Below are 19198 nucleotides of genomic sequence, written 5' to 3'. Positions count from 1 at the left end.
GCAATGTGCAGAGCAGAGTGAAAGAGAAGGTCAGAGAAGGAGGGTCTTGGAGAGTTTACAATGGGGAATAAAAGCCGGACAAAGCTGGAGACAGTGCAAACTCAGGCAACAGGTTTGTAACAAGCACATATGAAGGCCTGGACACTGTTCTAGAAGTGGAATACAGTTCTGAAAGAGAGAGACACAGATCCCTGTCCTTTGGGAATTCACCTTCTAGAAAGAGAGGAAACAGATGGAAGAATTTGACTTTTCATGAATTAATGCCTCATTTTACTCTGTAAGAGGTATGAGGAAATTTACAAACATACATCCACTCAGAATAATAAAAATAAGTGATTTTACCTATTGCCTTTGACAACATCCTTTCATTAGATAAAATCGTGAGTTCCCTATGGCTGACCTTACAAAGTCACTCAGAGGTAGCTTATGGCTTGGCACCAAAGCATGGCTAGACAAAGGTAGTTGCAAAAAGAACACAAGTGATTAGTTCCCAGTGTGTAGCTCCATGAAGGTTGTGACAGTTGATTCAGATACTGAGTAATGGCGGCAAATGGGCTGGAGTCTCCATTGGGCTCATGGAGAGATGGTTTGTTTGGCATCATGCCTGGTCCTTTGAGAGGAGGGCTGTGCTCTAGAATGTGCTGCAGTCCATCACCCACCCTCCACATTCATGTCACCTGTGTTGCCCTTGAAGACACTAGAGCTTGGGACTGCCAAGAGAGGATTGAGGGACCACCAGGAATTCTCAGTAGATTTTTCACAACAGAGGCTTTTGAGAGCAATTGATCTTAGAGAGTTTGAGGTGGGGTAATTTTTGGCAAAGAAGGAAGCCAGGAACTTGCCTTCAACTGACAACTGAGATATGCTTTGATCATGAATAGAGCAGAGGGCAGGGTTAAGGCCCATTATAAAAATTAACATATAAGCCAGAAGATTAAAAAAATACAGGGATGTATCTTGAGATACAGGGACACAACATTATTAGGGACTATGCCTAGAACTTTGTGACTGGATATGGTTAGGCTGGGATGGGAAGGGATATGGTAGGAAAGTAAAGGGAAAAGGGAAGTACAAAACACCAAGATTTTGAAGCTGGATGATGGGGTAATGATGTGTAAGAAGGTTAGGGCTCGGATCACTTGAGGTCAGGAGTTCCAGACTAGCCTGACCAACGTGGTGAAACACCATCCTCCCTACTAAAAATACAAAAATTAACTGGGCATGGTGGTGCATACCTATAATCCTAGCTACTTGGGAACTGGGGCAAGAGAATCACTGGAACCTGGGAGGAAGAGGTTGCAGTGAGCTGAGGTTGTGTCACCACTGCACTCCAGCCTGGGCAACAGAGCAAGACTCTGTCTCAAAAAATAAATAAATAAAAAAGTTAGGACAGGGGAGAAGGTCAGGAGGAGGTTGACAGATTGGGTTTTAGACGTAACTATGGAGTAATGGTGAAATATCTGCATAGTGGAGTTCACTAGGCAGTCAGTGCTTCAGACTTGGAGAGGACAGAGGCAGGAAGGAAATAGGGGGAGGTGCCTTCACAGAGGTAAGAGCTTAAGAGAGGAAAATAATGAGTTCTCAAAAGGAGAATAAAGCAGAGAGGGCAAACGCTTTAGGCTGGAGAGATGCTCATGATTTGGGGGCTGACAGAGGAATAAGAACAGCTGTAGAGGAATAGAAACAATGAGAGAAGCCTGCCACAACCATCATTGGAGAACAGATACAAGAAGGAGGAATGGCCAAATGGGTCCAATCCCACAGAATGAGATCAAGAACAAACATAGACAGGGAAGAGGTACAGATCAGGCAGTAGTAAGGTCATGTGTCAGCTCTCAGAGACAGGTTTTGGTGCGATCAGGCAGAAGTCGGAAGATGAGGAAATGGATAGAGAAAAAAATGCATTTCTCCAGGAGCTGGGGTGTGAAAGAGGGATGGGCCAGGTTTGTTGGAGAGAATAAGAGGGAGTGCAAGCTTGGCACCCAGCCCTCAGATCCAGGGTGGCTGGGTCTGTTTCCCTGCTGGGCCAGTAGCCCCCATGCTAAAAAAGGTAGGATTTAGCAGGGTCTGGATATGCTAGGCAGAACTTCTGCAAGGCCAGGGCCTGCCTACCCTCCCTGTGGCAGGCTAGGTTTAGGGCTATAGCTGTACTAGAGGATCTGGGAGTCCTTCGTGGCACTGTGGGACCCTGAATGTGTTCAGACCCCCAGGTCACCAGGACACCTGGGCTCTGCTGTGTCCCCAGAGGTATTTGCCCTGACTCAGGCTGAGGACTTTGGGTGTAGGACTTGTGTTTTCTTACGCAGAGGTTGGTGGGGTGTTGAATGAAGTTGTTAGTAGGCTCCACGTAGCACAGGCACACAGGCCTAGTGCATCAAGTGGCCAGAGCCCCTGCTTGGTGCCAGGCCAATGTGGGATGCTGAGCAGGCAGAGACCACTCTGCAAATAACAATGGTGCGACCCAAGAAAATGACCCTCAGAGGGCAGTGGAGACCCAGGCATTTGAGACGGCCTGGCAAATGCATAGCACCTGAGGGCCATGTGCATGTACGTGTATGTTTGGGGGTGAGGGGAGGGTATTACTGGCCGAGGGGACATGTAAACAACCTCTGTGCAAGTTCTAGGACCTTCCTGTATTCCTGTACCACTATTTGCAGGCTTCTGTTCAACCTACCCACGTGGCCCATTAGAATGTTCCACTGAACAGTAAAACCAATGTGCATTCAGGAGAGAATCTCAAAGGACCTTTCCAGCTGTGGCATTCAGAGGTCCATAAAGCTTAATCCTTTAAAAGGAATCATTCTAAATAGCCCAGGAGTGAACACAAATGAATGAAAAGTCCATGAATGTGGGGACTAAATCCCGTAATATGTAGCAAAATGGCATGATAAAGAGCATGGGCTCTGGAGACAGACGACCTAGGCCCAAATTCCAGCTCTGTCACATATGAGCTGGGTGCCCTAGGGCAAGCTGCTTAACCGCCCCAGGCCTCAGTTTCTCCATCTGTAAAGTGGGGATAATTAGACTTAGCTCTCAGGTTTGTCATGAAGATGAATGGCTTAATATTTGTAAAGTGCTTAGAACAATATCTGACACATAGCACACGTTTTCTAGGTGTTAAAAAATATTCTTACCCTGCTGGATTTTTAAGTGATGCTCTTGTCGGGGATCTTTGTGACATACTTTTGAGGAAGATGAGAAACCAGGCTTCTTAACTCTGTTAAACATTTTAGACACACAAACAGTCCTCACTTTGCATGGCAGTATGGGACTGTAAAAATGACCATGCAAGCTAAAACTGTGCAAAGCAATCCTAAAAATCAAGAGAAAAATTACAACTGTTCTGTGACCTTTAAAATTTGTTGTCAAAGCATTAGAAACTCTTATCATAGGTTATAAGTGTGTAGGGAGATAAACAAACAAAAATAGTAAAATATTTGTGGACGCAGTAATTTGAAACATTAGAAACAATGCAACATTTTAAGTGTTTTCTTTCTTTGTGAAAATAAACTTACTAAGAGGTTTTTTTAAAGTGCTTGCCTTCTTCTCTTTGCATAACTTACGATACTGAGGGAACATCTTTTCTATGCCAGTGAATTGCCATAGTCCTTTATAAATTTGCATCAGCTTGCAACATCTTATCTCTTTGCTTTCAATGTTGTGAAATACCTCTGAAAGTTCCTATAATGTGAAGTTTTTTGCTGGGATCACTTCCTGTGGGACATCTTCATCCTTTTTGTCACAACCACTTTCCTCATTTATGCTTTGAACAATGGTTTCAGGTTTCATCAATATAAATCGAAACTTCGAGGGTCCCAACTGTCAGAAAGTCACATAGAACTTACTCAGAATGATGTCAAATTCCACTCTAGAAATTTAAAACCTCAGCCTGTTAAAAATAGCTTGTCATCAACAAAGGAACCAGATGATAACAGACACAAGGCTGACTTTTTAGTTTCAACTTATATATATTAAAAAAAAACAACCACAAAACTGTTCAACATAAGCACAATGTGCTTTCAGGAGAGAATCTCAAAGAACTTTTCCAGTGCATTTTCAGTGCCCTGCACTCAAGCATTAATGATTATTTAAATGGTAGAATAACATAAAATGATGAAGCAACTGGATAAATTCAACTATGTTGTAAAAATTTTGTAGTTGACAGAAATCAGTCTTTGGACTTTAAGATCGCATATAGATCAAAGGAGAAATATAATGACATACTCCTTAAGAATCTGATGAAAGTTATGGCCTTTCTCCACTAGAATGTGCACATGAGCCGATACAATATTTTATGCAGTGTTTCAGGGAATCCACAGAGCCCCCGATATCCAATTAGAAGCCCTGGCTGTGAATCTAGAATTTTATTACAGGTGAAACCCAGCCCAAGTCTGACTGAGAGCCATTGCAACTCCCAGAAACTCTAGGCCCTATCTAAGTAAAGGCAAACCTTGGAGTATGTCATCTGCCACTGAAAATGCATTTAATGATGACTCACTCTTTCCTCACTATACAAGTTTGTTCAACCTACACCTCTTCAGCTACAGACTACCTACCATCCCTGAAACTCTGTTCTGAGAGTAAAGGGATTACAAAACCTGGCTGAAAAGACAGATTCAACGGCATGTTGAAAAACACAGCAGAACCAGCACATCAGACTGTAAATTGATTGTCTTGCACAGGATGTTAGCTGCTCTTCGAATGAGGTTCCTGAGTGGCACCTGAGCTTATTGCTGGTGGCATCCTATTCTGCCTGTTCTCTCTTTCTTCCTCCTTCCCCATTCCTTTCTTTCTCTTCTCCCTTATTCTTCCTCTGCAAATCTTTTTTTCCACACTACCGTTGGCCAGTCCCTAGGGACACTGTTTAATCCGGCCCATGGTACAAGAGATTTTAGATCTTCATTAAAGTCACTAGAGATGGCCTGAGTTGAGTCACTTTGAATTCAATAGACAAACTGATAGAAGGCTCTGAGAAGACCTCAACGATGCCCAAGAAATGTGTTCTTACTGTAGAAACTACTATTTTGATCAAAAAAGTCATTTTGGTCAAAAAGGGGAGTTGGGGGATTGCTCTTTTTGTTTTTAAATTGATTTGGCTTCAAGGGAAGAAGACTGCCTAAACAAAACCTGCTGATGAAGTCACAAAATGACTCCACCTCTGGAATGAGCTTTATTTTCTTATAATTTGGCAAGAAATTTGGCTTTCAATTGGAAATGCACGTCACTCTACCCAGTCAAGGGCAAGATGATAAGGTTCTATCAGACCAAGCGTCTAAAGGAACCTGAGACTCTACCAAGGTCAGAAATGCTGCAATTCAAGCCAAAAGATCTTTCTTGGGCTTCCTTGTTTTGACTTGTAACCATAAATTAGTCTTGCCTAAATGTCTGATCACATTATAAAACAGTAAGTGAATCTGTACTGTACAGCACCCTCTGAAGCAACAGGAGCTATAGATGAACCTTTTAGGGGATTCTGTAAGTTTTCTGTCCCTTTGATTTCCACAGGACTCTAAATTGCCCCCTCTGAGGTCAAGGAACACAAGATGGTTTTGGAAATGCTGAACCCAATGCATTATAACATCACCAGCATCGTGCCTGAAGCCATGCCTGCTGCCACCATGCCAATCCTGCTCCTCACTGGCCTTTTTCTCTTGGTGTGGAATTATGAGGGCACATCCTCAATACCAGGCAAGTCAGTCATTTATTTCTGTATCTAAGGAGATTATTTACTTGGGATTTTGGTCCATGATGGTAAAGAAAATTTTGCAAAAGGACAAACAGCAAACCTGGAAAGATCTCTGAAGACTATGGCTGTGTTAGCAAATGAGGACTTGGGAGAAAATTTTCAGACCAATTATCTGCACATTTTAAATGAAAGCACTTAAAAAATATCTTAGATAAACCCTTCCACTCTGCGCTGTGCTTTCGTAAAGTAGACTTGGCACAAGTACCCTTTAAAACAAGCTCAAGATGGGGTGGAGTAAAGTAACATTCCAGGGTTTTCTGGTTAACTTTTAAAAAATAGATTGCAATTTTGCTCTGAAGGTGAAAATGTCTCTGTAACACCTTCTTCACTGCTTTTCTTCTCCCTTTCACTTTGCTTCCTCCATGCCCCCTCTTTGTCTTGTATTTATCCCTTCTCTTTATTCCACTCATCATTTTCTCTGATTCTTGGGAATGTGGTGACAGTGGTCCCCATTTTTCTCCCACTATCTGGATCCCATTTGACCCTTATGGGAGCCTGGTAGTGGGAGAAAAATGGGGACCACTCCAGTGCTCTTGGAACATCACACCCCGAGAGAATCTTCAACAACATCTGTGGGTCGATCAAAAGTAGAGAATAATATAATTATCCAGATAATCCCAATAGAAAACCCCACCCTTCCACCCTTAAAGCTGCAATGATCAGATATCAGATTAATTCAGAATGACTTGAAATTTCAGACTGCTTCTTTAGGTTTCAGTGAAAATGCTTCATTGCAGACACATCTGTTCGCAATTCCATAAGATATCCAATGAGACTTTAAGAGCATAGTTACACACTGGTAAGTGTGGTGGGCCTCGTCTCAGTAGGATCAGAAGTGGGAGCACGGGGCTGGCACAAAATGCTCTGTGTCTGGATTCTTTTTAACATTCCAGATAATTGCCTGTCTCTCTGCATGATTCAGCCTGATATTTTAGATTACTTTAATGCCCAGTTTAAAGGAACATTGAGTTAATTTTGTTCTCTGCTCCCTGACAGGATCAACTCTAGAGAAAGGAGTCTCAGAGCTAAGGGACAACTGTTTCATGGTCTTCAACTTGAACTCTCTTTCCCAGTGTAGCCCTTCCTCACTGGATTTCTCCTCTCCCAAAGCGGCTTCTAGGTCAGGGTCAGTGAATGGTCGGGGTGGGGTGAGTAAGTGGTGGGGGTGGAAACCTTTTTTTCCTCTTCTTCCCTTCATAGGCCCAGGTGCTAAATTCCAATTTGTCTGTGTTAGCAGACAATCAGGCCAGGAGAGTCCAGCACTGCCCATGCATCATTGCCCATCCAGTAAGCCACTGGTTCTCAAGCTTTTAAATCTATGTGAGAACACCCAGCAAGTAGGAGCTTGTTAACATTTCTGTTCCTGGACTCTGCTCCTGACTTTTTGACTCAGACTCTTCAGGCCTAGAAACATGCATTTTTAAAAAGTCCCCCCAGATGCTTATGTTAATCAGCGCTGGTGGAATTTCCTTGGACCCTTGACCAAGGAGGTCAGCCTGTTAGGACAAGCCTGAGAACCAGCAGCCCTGAAGCTCTGGATCAGTGGGAGAGCAGGCAGCACTTCACTCTGTCCACCATTTCTGGGCCAGGGCCATCATGCTGCATCTACTGACAGTCAGATCAAGTAGCACAGTGATTCTCAGCACTGTCTGAGGTAGGAGCTCAGCTAGTTTGGGGTTGCTATTTTTAAAAAAATCTCCCTTCCTGATTTTTTATGAGCAGCCAAGGTTGAGAGCCACAAATATGATCCTAACTCCTTCATTTGACAGAAAGGGAAACTGAGACCCAGGGAGTTGATCTGCCTTGCCCAGACAAAACGCTATGACAAGCATGAGAAGCCATGGAGTTCAAACTCGTCGTTTTACAAGTGAAGGGTTAAAGCCCAGAGAAGGGAAATGGCTTGTCACCTCCCCAGCTGGACAGAAAGTGGGAATGTAGGGGGACCACCAGAAAGTCCTAAAGCCCAGATTGATGATCATTTTGCTAGACAGGTAGTTTCTAGTTTCACACTTTCCCTTTGAAAGCAGAAGGTCTAGTTAGAATCCACTAGTAGCATAGACTGTGAGATCCTATGGTTTTTGGCTGGGGGAGGGAAGATAAGAAAATTGGCCTTGTTTGGGGTGGTTTTTGCTGATCAGCACTGCTGAGTTCCTGCCAGCTCCCTTTAATCAGTGGCTCTCTAGGTTCTTGGTTTTAAAGGTTTAGGGGAAGCACAGAGTCAGGAAAGCTCAGGACCAGTGAAAGCTGGAGGGACTTATAATGATTTAAAGCCCTTAAGTGAGTTATAACTTACAAAGCAGTTTCATGCCCATTTTCTCTGGTGAGGTTGGTGTGTTTGTGTCTGTTTTGTAGATGGCAAAACTCAGACTCAAAGAGTCACACAACTAGTAAGTGAGAAACTGGGGCTAATATCTAAGCTTCTTCTAGCCGTATTTACTGCTAAATAAACAGGCTGCCCTGTTTTCCAGCTTAGGGGCAGGAGGATGTGTGAAAAGATTAAAGAGATGTGGTTTCTGCCCCGAGGGGATTATATAAAAGTAGTAAAGACAGTCAGGGGCACACACATAGGTGGTTGACTTAGTGCCAGGTAGGGGCTATGAAAGTCCTGAGGAAAGGGTCGTTCCTACGGAGGAGGGGGAGTGGCCGGTGGGGGGCGGGGGGGCGGGGTTGGAAGCTTCAGTTCTGAAAAATTGCTCCCAGACCACTGATCTGGGTCAGGACTCACAGTCACCTGGCACTGGCTGCTCTCCCTTCCCCCAGGACATATAGCCATCCCCAGCTCTAAACAACGGTCCTCTCCCTCCAGATGCCATGCTCTGCCCTGGGTACCACATCCCAGAGCAGAGAACCAGGGGGAAAGAAAGCATGGCAACTGACATTCCTCTTTTTCTTGTCAATATTTCACAGAAAACTGCACAGTGCGGTGACAAATTTGCCGTCACGATGCAGCCTGACAAAGCGGATGTTACCCTTGTTCCAGAAGCTCCTCGTGTGCCTTTGCAATCACTCTCTATCCCTCACTCCAGAGCAAAACACTGTCTTTGATTTTGTGACAGTCACTCCCTTGCTTTTTTTTTTTTTTTTTATCATTTTACCATGTAATTTCACATCCCAGAGAATACAGGTTAATTTTGCCTTGTTTTAAACGTTTTAGCAGTCAATTCATACATTATGTGTTCTTCTATCTTGCTTCTTTTGCTCAATAGTATGTTTCTAAGATCCATCCACATCGCGGCATGCAGGTGTAGTTCATTTTCATTGCCATAGGTTATTGAGTTATATAAATATCTCATGGTTTAATTGCCAGTTCCACTGTTGAGGGACACTTGAGGTGTCTTTAGTTTGGGGCTATTGTGAACAGGGCTGTTCTGAATGTATATGTGCACACAGGTTTCTCAATGGTGTACATCTGTAAGGCGTGGAAAGCAACAGCTTGTTGATTAGGACAGCTGGGGAGAGGTCCCAGCTGTTGGCTCCAAGGAGGCTGTCTCTGTACAAAAACGCAGGAAAGTATTCACTGCTTCTTTAGGGTGTGAAAGAGGCTCCCACAATCACTGCATGCCTAGCCTAGATAAGCATGCCCAAATCTGAGAAGCAATGATCAGCTTAATGTGGATACAACCAGAATATTTCCCTAATATTTTGCCAAAGTTTCTACCTTCCTCCAGCATTCTTCTCTCCAGCTGGAGGGTGAGTGGAAGGCCTAAGATATACACGTAAATGAAAAGGTCACACTGTGTTAACATTCTTTTATTTTGTAATTATTTTTCACATACTCTCCTCTCTTGCCCCTAGACTCTGATGGGGACCATTATACTTATAACATCTCCAGTCCCTAATTTGGAGCTAGTGTCTATACCTGTAGTATCTATACCAGTAATTGTTTGTTGGATGAATTACGCTGATATACAGTTGATCACTAAGGACTCAAAACTCTGGTTCTCTTCTGGTTAGAACACTCAGGTTCTCAATCTAAGCACAAGGTTCTATCTCCCTTTTTCAGTAGATACATCTCTCCTGTGTCATAGCTTACATTTGAATGGCAGGTTCCAAATATTAAGATTTTTACATTGTGGGCTGTGTGTGGTGGCACAAGCCTGTAATCCCAGCTACTCGGGAGGCTGAGGCAGAAGAATCGCTCCGCCGGGAGGCGGGAGGCGGAGGCTGCAGTGAGCTGAGATCATGCTCCTGCACTACAGCCTGGGCAACAGAGCGAGACTCTGTCTCAAAAAAAAGGATGGCATTTAAAACTTCATCCTTTATATTAGATACACATGCCTAATTAATTTTTAAAATTTATTCAGGAAACATTTGTTGAGCATCTACAATGTGCCAAGCTATAAATATCCAGTGAGGTATTATATTATGCATATATTAATTGATTAAAGGTTAATGTATCTAATGACAGTTTAAGGAAATACATATTCAATCAAATCTGCTGTGGAAATCTTTTAAAGAGCTTAATGAAATTATTTTAATACAAAGTCAGTCATCTACTGTATAATGTAGTGTTACTAAAATAATCACAAGATTAATAACCTTAGACCATATTTTCATTCTATAGGTATTAGCAAAGATCTTTTATTTAAAGGGAAAAAAGAGCTGACAGTCTTGCTCATATTAACTCAGCTATTGCAAAGTAAAAGACTAAACACTGTTTGCTGTGTTTGGGACTAAACATCCAATTCAGATGATTCAAGCAAAAGCTTACACTATGTATATTATTACACAACATTTGCCCATAAGGTGAGAATGCTGTCTCACATAGTTAGGCATGTTTTGGCTTCACAGTGATTTCACTGGCAGAATGGAATTAAAGGAGAAAGATTTAGAAAAACTGCTACTTGTCAACTCCTGAAAACATTCTAAAATTTTTTCATCTAACTTTTTACCACCACCAGTAAAATCAAGCTACCAAGGTTGTTCTCCAATATAAGCAGCATCAAATTCCCCAGTTGTTCCCTGGATGCATGTTCTGTACAATTCTGCCATCCTCTGCATAAGCAAGGTTGTAAGCAGCCACTACTCTGGGCTAAAACCAGATCATAAGACTCAAACTCCAGTCTAGAGCTCAAAGACCCATTGCCTGACTCCTCAACTCTTAGCTTTATTTTGCCTAATGAGATTTAGCTTAAGAGCCTTTTCTTAAACGGAGTCTTTTTTGAGGGGAATAAAAGAAATAGATATTCTTGGATTGGACATTCTCCTTGTAGATCTTGTTTCTTTCAGTTGAAAGATGTCCTACAAAACTACAGACCAGTTTTAACCCACCCATTCTGTCAACTGGGCACTCAAACCAAAAGTTTCCAGAAAAAACTAGGCACCAAACAGATCTGCCGGCTTGTCACTCATCAGCGTTTCCATGTTTGCTACCAAACGCACCAATTGACTTGTATTAGAAACTCACTGATACCAGTTAACCTGGGAAGAAATTAGCACACACACCCCAGTTCATTCAGACTGAAATGATTGAGACCAAATAAAACTAGAGTGGCGTGGATACTGAACTCCTTTTTACTCACGGAGGGGTGAAGAGCCTCATGTTAAGCGTGAGGCTTTTGTTTTGTTTCAAATCACTTTATTCGTGATTCACAGATATACATCACATGTAAAGAACACTTAGCTACAAAAGAACAAAAACAGGAGTAACACAAAGCAGTTGCAATTTTTGGTGTGGCTAAGATGTTGCTTATGCTCTGATGCCTGTCCTAGGTCCTGGCTACTGCATGGGAATTGGACCCCTCATCTCCCATGGCAGATTCCTGTGGATGGGGATCGGCAGTGCCTGCAACTACTACAACCGGGTGTATGGAGAATTCATGCGAGTCTGGATCTCTGGAGAGGAAACACTCATTATCAGCAAGTGAGTCTGTTCATAATCGAAGACATACTTTTTAAATCGAGGCTGGAGTTTTCTCCACTTAAGACAACTTTATTTTGAATCTTGATGTCTTTGTTTCTAACGCTATATTTTTACCACTGAAATGAAGTGAGCAATCCCCAGAAATCTAACATTGCAAACAGAATAATTGGGTTTTGCTTGAATTTAAGCCAGCAGTACATAAATAACTAACTCTGGAAAGTTGGGAAATTATTTACAATCTCTGTGAGCAGTGAATGTGGAAACTTAGAAGCCAGATAATTTGATTTTGACAAAACATACTTTAGGGAGAGGTGTTATCTTTTCTGCTTTCCCAAGTTTTTTGGTCTTAACCACAAATAAACATTAAAAAGAACCAAGCCAAACAAACAAAGAAAATAAAACCCGAGACATCACTGCACTATAGTCTGGGTGACAGAGCAAGACCCTGTCTTTTAAAAAATAAAACAAACCTGAGGCAGAGGTATCTGATTAGCAATTTGCTAATTTATTCTCCTGCCAAGCAATTGAGCACCTCTAAAAGAGCAGATGGTAAGCCGACCTTGGCTGAATCTGATTAAAGTAAAGAAAAAAGAAAATAAAAGAACAAGACAGTAGAAAAAGAAGTAATTCACATGCTGCTCTCCCATTTATGACTTTATGCCTGTATCCCGGTGGAGTGATCTTACATAAATCAGGAACAATATTACCCATTTAAAAAAATAGTGTCCTCCCTCTCTGCATTATTATATTTTGTGGATAACTAGCGGATTGAATTAGCTCTATGGTTAACTAAATAGGGATTGACTATAAAGAACTAGTTTGGTGAAATACTTGTTTTCTTGTTTATTGATCTTAGAAAATGGAGAATTTCAAAGACGGCGTATTTTCCTAGACTTTCAGCCAGCTTTAGTAGACTTTTAGCAAAGCTATCTGCAAACATTGTCTCAACGCATTTTTATATTCGTAATCCCTGATAGAGCTTTACCCACAAACTAAAGCTGACCAGGGTGTTTTACCAATTTGTTAGAATTATTCATTCAGATACAAAGACTATAGCTCAAAAGTAAGTGAAGCTTTTCTAGAAACTACATAATTTTTTCAGGTCAAGATTACATACATCATCTCATAAAATACCACGGTATCCTCAAAGCCCAAATATTTGAAGCAGATATTGAAAGAAGGGAGCAAGGGAGAAATCGGTATTATTTTAATACTTCCAAATATTTCAAACTATCCAAAAAGAATTTTTTTGGCCTGGGATTTTTGTTTGTTTGTTTCATTCAGTTTTGTGTTGTAGCACTTTTAAGAGTAGCTGAGGCAGACCTCACCCAACTAAACAGAAATGGCTTCAGGTGGAAACATCATTTCATTGGGTTCATTGTGAAGTACTCTAACGCAGTAGTTTTCAAAGTGTGGTCCTTCAACGAGCAGCATCAACAAGCCTGGGAACTTGTTAGCAATGCATGTTCTTGGGCCCCACCCTGGCCTACTAAATGAGACAGTCTGGGGTAGGACCCGCAATCCGTGTTTTAACAAAGTCTGCAGGTGATTCTGCTGCACACTTGAGTTTGAGAACCACTGCTCTAAGAACTAGATCATAATTACTTTTTTATTTTAATTCTCCTGGTCTATTATGCTCTAGTCAGCCAAATTTAAGTGACTATGATACGTTCTTGATATGTTCTCATTTTGAAAATCAGTACTTGAGTCACTTTTACAACTGGCTATGGTCTCACAAATATCCTGGAAGCACTGGTGTTTGGGTTTGGGGGTAGGGACATATGCTGCTGCTTTTTCATTTCCCCGCACAGCCTTCCAGCTCTCCCCAGCCCAGGGTCTGCCTTCCCCATCACCTCTTTCCCTCAGCAGACAGGTGAAGTGACCCCCAGGATATTTATCTAAAAGGATATCTACCTGCTGCCCAAGATCTAGCACAGTGCTGTGCCTCTCACCCTAGCTGTACCTTAGAGTCACCCAGGGAGCTTTTCAAAGCCCCACTGCCCAGGCCACACCCCCACTTTTAGATCAGAACCTCTGGGGGTAGGACTCAGGCATCAGTGGTGTTTAATACTCCCCTGGGAGTTTGAGAACATTCCATCTAGAGAGGGGTGGAGGAGGAAGCTCCTGGGGCAGGAGGGCCTCTCCCCGGGGTTAGGGGAAACAACAATGCAGGATTGGTTTTGTCTTATGCTAAGGTGGTAGAGGTATAAGACTAGAACTGGAGTAAAGAATGATAGACTTGAGAAAGGACCAGAGTACCAGGACAGAAATCATTCTGAGATACTAGATATTTCGATGCTAGATTCTTAAATCTCCAGAAAAACTCCGTGAATTCCCAAATTACTGAAGTGCTTGCTCATTACAGTGGGGGTGGCATCTTAATTAGGAAACTCCGCTAGTCTTAATTAGGAAACTGACTCCAACAACCCCAACCGACTCAGGTGCTGGTGCACACTGAGATGCAGCCACAACCCACCCACACTACCCCCAGCTCTCCCAGTTCTTTCCTTTTCCTGTCCTCTCAGGCTTTTCACTTGTTGGAGTCTTTGTGTTCTCTTTAATTGCCTCAGAGCAGTTCAATTTTGTTGTTAAAGGCTGAGCTCCCCGCGGGAATAGGACATGTTTGTCCCCATCTCCTTTCCTTGCCTGCTCTTCAAGTCCCTTCCAGCACTCCCCGTACCTCTTGAAAAGACCCCATTGGACCTCAGAAAGATTTTTATTTTTATTTGAATAGTTTGCCAGATTTTTTTTTCTTTTGAAAAGTTTGAGGTCTGTAGTCATTAAAACTGTGTAGAAATTATAGTCCAACTTTTCCAACCAGCTTCGTCCCAAAGTAGTGGGGGCTGCAGAACTTCAGGGGAGAAGTCAGGCATGTGCGCTGCTGAGATGCTGCCTGTGCTACTAGGGGCGTGGAGGCACGGTCCATCTGGTGAGCTGTAGATGACGTGTGCACCGTTCCCCCAGGCAGCTACCCAGGCAGCTGTACTCTAAATTATTGAGGGTCTGTAAGTGCTGCGTATGACACTATATGTCCATTACATGTTCCTAGATCAGTTTTTGTCATGAATACAAAAAAAAATTTATGTAGCACTCATAAAGGGAAATTAGCAATTAGCATGCTAATTTGGGTTATATTTGCATATCTGTTAGCAATTAACATACCAATTAGGGTTATATTTTTACATCTGTCTTAATGATGTGCAAATTTACACATCATTTACAGGGGCTTCCTTCATTTATTCTGTGAATATACATTTACTGAGAATTTATTATATACTAAGCACTGAATGATTCTAAGTTGTAATAGTCATTATTGGCTCTTCATCCATTAAATATTTATTGAAAACTTACTATGTATAGCAGCAGGTGTTGTTCTAAACTCTGGGAATACAGCAGTGGACAAACCAGCCAAAATTCCTTTACCTCATGGAGCAATATGTCGTCACTAGGTCAACAATAAACAAGTAAAATATATAGTGTATCAGTAGAGTGACCAATTGTTTCAGTTTGCCTGGAACCAGGGCCTTTCCCAGGATGTGGGACTTTCAGTGCTGAAACTGGCATAGTCCCGGGCAAACCAGGATAGTTGGTCACACTATTATCAGGCAGATAGGTGTTACATAGAAAAAGAATAGGGAAGGAGGACGGGGGAGGACCAGTTGTAGAGATGAAGGTGTGATTGTAAATAGGTGGTTCAGGCAGCCCTCACTGAGAAGACAGCATTTAAGTAAAGACCTAAAGGAAATGAGCAAGTAGCCCATGCAGAGACCTGGCGGAAAAGCATTCTAGACAGAAGGAACAGCAAGTGCCAATATTCTAAGGCGAGAGCCTGAGTGGAAGAATACAGGAGATGAAAGAGGCAATAGGGTACCAAATCACATCAGGCCTTGCAGGCCATTGTAACAATTCCGGCTTTTACCCCCTGCAAGAAAGGAAGCCACTGAAGAATTTGAGCAGAGGACTGACACATATGACTCATTTTTGTTTCAGCAGAATCATTCTGGCTGCTCTGTTGAGAATAGGTGCAAGAGGACCAGGGATGGGGACAGAGAGACCAGTTAGGCAAGAGGTGATGGTGGCTGGTCCAGGTGGTAGCAGTAGAGGTGATAAGAGATGAGGGGAAATTCTGGACATATTTTGAAGGCAAAGCCAACAGACTTGCTGACAGATTGGATGTACGGTGTGAGAGAAAAAAAAAAAAGAGTCAAAGTGCTGCCAGTTTTGCATTGAATGGGGACATCGTGTCCTGAGATAGGTGGAGCAAGTTGGGAAGGGGAGAGATTAGGGTTCCATTCTAGACATGTTAGATTTGACATGCCCAGTTGACATCCGCGTGGGATGATTGAGTAGAGAGGACTAAACCTTGAGACCCTCTAGTGTAAATAGGTCAGAAACTAGCAACAGAGACTGAGAAGGAGCAGCTACACCGAGAAGAGAAAACCAGGAAAGTGTAATGTCTGAAAACCATGTGAAGAATCCATATCAGGGAGTAGAAAATTGTGAACCATGTCAAATACCACTGATGGGGCAAGGGAATGCATGGAGATTTCAGTACTGCATTTAGCAACAGGGAGGTCACAGGTGACCTTGACAAGAGCAGTTTCAATGGACTAGTGGGGGCAAAATTCTGACCAGAGAAGAGAATCGGGGGAGAAGAATCAGAGGCAGCAAGTGTAGACAAGTCTTCCAAGGAGTTATAAAGAAGGCAGGAGATGGGACAGTAGATGAGTGAGATGTGCGGGCAAAGGAATTTTGATTTTTAAAATAGGAGAAATTACAGCATGTGAGTTGTAGGGGGACTGGTCAGTTATGGAGGAAAATCAAATGATTGTTGATGGAAGAGAAAGAGTGTGCTAGGTGAGATGTGAAGAGGTCCCTGGGGACAAGTGGATGGGTTGGCCTTGAATAGTGACATGGAATTTCCATAGTAATAGGAGGGAAGGTGGAATATACGGGCACAGGTCTGGGTCGTTGGGGCTTGTGGAGATTCTCTTGTAGTTGATTCCACTTTCTTGGGAAAATTGGAAATAAAGTCTTCAGCTGGGGCTGAGTAGGGAGAATATAATAGTCATCTAGAAGAGTGAGAGAGTGAATGGGCTGGGGACATGCAGTAGCATTGCCAGCGACACTAAGGGCCCACTTGAATTTAACCGAGACCTGACAGCAGGCACGTATGTGCTAACGCACACACATGCACACACATGTGTGCATATATGTGGTTTTTCTTTTTTTCCCAGCCCACTTCAACCACCAGGTGCAAGCACAGAATAAGCTAAGAGTTGGATTTAGCTATAGTGTGGTCTTACCAGACAACCATGACAAATTAAGAAGAGGGTCAAGGGAGTTGAGGATTCAGGGAAGGGTATTTTAATTTTAATGATTGACAGTAATTTTTTCCCAACTTTCTATTAAGAAAATTATCAAATGAGTAGGAAAATTGAAAGAGCCATCCCCCCGCCACACTTTTCCCCCTATGACATTGACCTTTTGAAGAGACTAGGTCAGCTATAAGATATCCCACATTCTGAATTTCTCTCACTGTTTCATCAGGGTGTCATTAACTATATTCATCTATTCTCTGTATTTCTTATAAACTGAAAATTGGGTGTAAAGGCTCAATTAGATTAAGGTTGCACATTTTTGCAATAACACTTCAGTAGTACTAGGAACTTCATATCACATCACATCAGAAGATGAGTAACAGGTTGTCCCACTAACACTGATGTTAAATTTGATCACTTGGTTAGGTGGTTATGGTAAGATTCCTCTGTTATAAAGATTGTTTATCTCTTGTAGTCACCTAGAATTTAAGCTGGGTAAGTTAGGATATTAGAGAAGTGAAGGACAGTGAAAAGGTGATAGGATTGATGGAACAGATCTACATGAGGCAAGTGTTTTTAAATGTTTATCACCAGCCGGGCGCGGTGGCTCACACCTGTAATGCCAGCACTTTGGGAGGTGAAGGTGGGTGTATTACTTGAAGTCAGGAGTTTGAGACCAGCCTGGCCAACATGGTGAAACCCTGCCTCTACTAAAAATGCACAAAAAATTAGCCGGGTTTAGTGGCGGGTGCCTGTAATCCCAGCTACTCAGGGGGCTGTGGCACAAGAATAGCTTGAACCTGGGAGGTGGAGTTTGCAATTAGCTGAGATTGCGCCACTGCACTCCAGCCTGGGCGATAGAGTGAGACTCTGTCTCAAAAAACAAACAAAAAAAGGCACCAATTATTCCATTAATTGCCTCCTCATCACTGTTGAATCTACCCACAAGTGTGTGAATTGTTTAATCCCAGAACTCAGGTGGCTTTCTTCTCATCACCTAAGAGCTTACTCCCTGACTACTTTTCATTTTGAACAGACAATAGATTTGCCATCTTTGAACATGTCTTTTATCTTCAGTCATGCTTAATGAGGGATAATAACCCTAGTGACCAGACACCCAACACTGTGCACTGTCCCTGCTGAGGTTGGGGACTCAGCTGGACTCTCCTCAGTGCTAAGAAATCCTCACTCTCCCAAATAATCAGTGTAACACTTGCCTCTGGCAGTATTGCAGGCCGGCCCACAAGCCAGAGCCAGGCCTGTCTTGACTGCCAGGAGGAGCTCTGGGCTGGGGTCCTTAGTTCATTACTGACCTTCTCTTCACTTTTCTGATTTACTCTGATTAGACAAATCCAGCCTACTTTCAGTAAGTGACCTTGTTTTAAATTGCTCATCTGTGGCCAGTCACACATCCCTTGCTTTATCACATCTGCCTGATTAGAATTGTCCCTGACAAGCCTGAGCTTTGGATTCAAAATAGCTGAGATGTTGGTGCCCCCTAAAGGACACAAGAATTTTAAAGGTTGGCTCTTTATTACTAATAACTAGCAAATATTTCATTGGGTTTGTTTTATGTTTGGAGTTTCTTACTCTCTTTTTAAAACTGATTAGCAAGATCTTAAATGAAATGGACAGGCCAATATGATTAATGCAGTGTGCAAAAGCCCCAGGGTCAGAGCAGAAAAATAGTGTTTGTCCTTTAAGTGCTTAAAATTTTTAAATATGAGTTTGTGAATAAAGAATATATAAATTACTTAATTTCTGCTTTAATTATAGAATGATGGAGGGGAAGGTAAGTAAAGCTAGAGTTTTCAAATATTTTAATTAGTAAGAATTTCATTCCTTCCTATAGCATAATTTTTCTATATATGACAAAATTTGAAATGTCAGACAAAGTAATTCCCCAGAATACAAACGGAAGCATCTGGATTTTTATTTATTTATTTATTTATTTATTTATTTATTTATTTATTTTTGCTAGGGAGAGGCAAACATGTCCAAAACTTAGGATTATTTGATGAATATTATCTGGAATCAGATCAAGAGAATATTTAATAGTGTTTTTATTTGAAAATAGGTGATTTTTCCTGAAATAAATATCAAGTAAATAAGTTATTTATATAATAACCCTGCTTTTTTTTTTTTTTTTTGAGATAGGATCTTGCTCTGTCACCCAGGTTGGAGTGCAGTGGCATGATCATGGCTCACTGCAGCCTCAACTTCCAGGGCTCGAGCTATCCTACTGCCTCAGCCCCCCAAGTAGTTGGG

General features: G+C 42.2%; 1 protein-coding gene across 1 annotated transcript in view; it reads left to right on the top strand.

Annotated features, from left to right (window-relative positions):
• Positions 1-4798: 4798 nt before the first annotated feature.
• Positions 4799-19198, top strand: part of LOC100439777 (aromatase) — a 35588-nt gene continuing 21188 nt past the window's right edge. The window contains exons 1-2 of the mRNA XM_054531471.1: positions 4799-5688; positions 11459-11609. Of these exons, the coding sequence (XP_054387446.1) occupies positions 5544-5688; positions 11459-11609 (296 nt within the window). The 5' untranslated portion in view covers positions 4799-5543. The remainder of the gene's footprint in view (positions 5689-11458; positions 11610-19198) is intronic.

Source organism: Pongo abelii, chromosome 16 (genome assembly GCF_028885655.2).
Source record: "Pongo abelii isolate AG06213 chromosome 16, NHGRI_mPonAbe1-v2.0_pri, whole genome shotgun sequence".
NCBI lineage: Eukaryota > Metazoa > Chordata > Mammalia > Primates > Hominidae > Pongo > Pongo abelii.
Note: the sequence above shows the minus strand (reverse complement) of the source record. Positions and strands in the feature narration are given on the sequence as shown.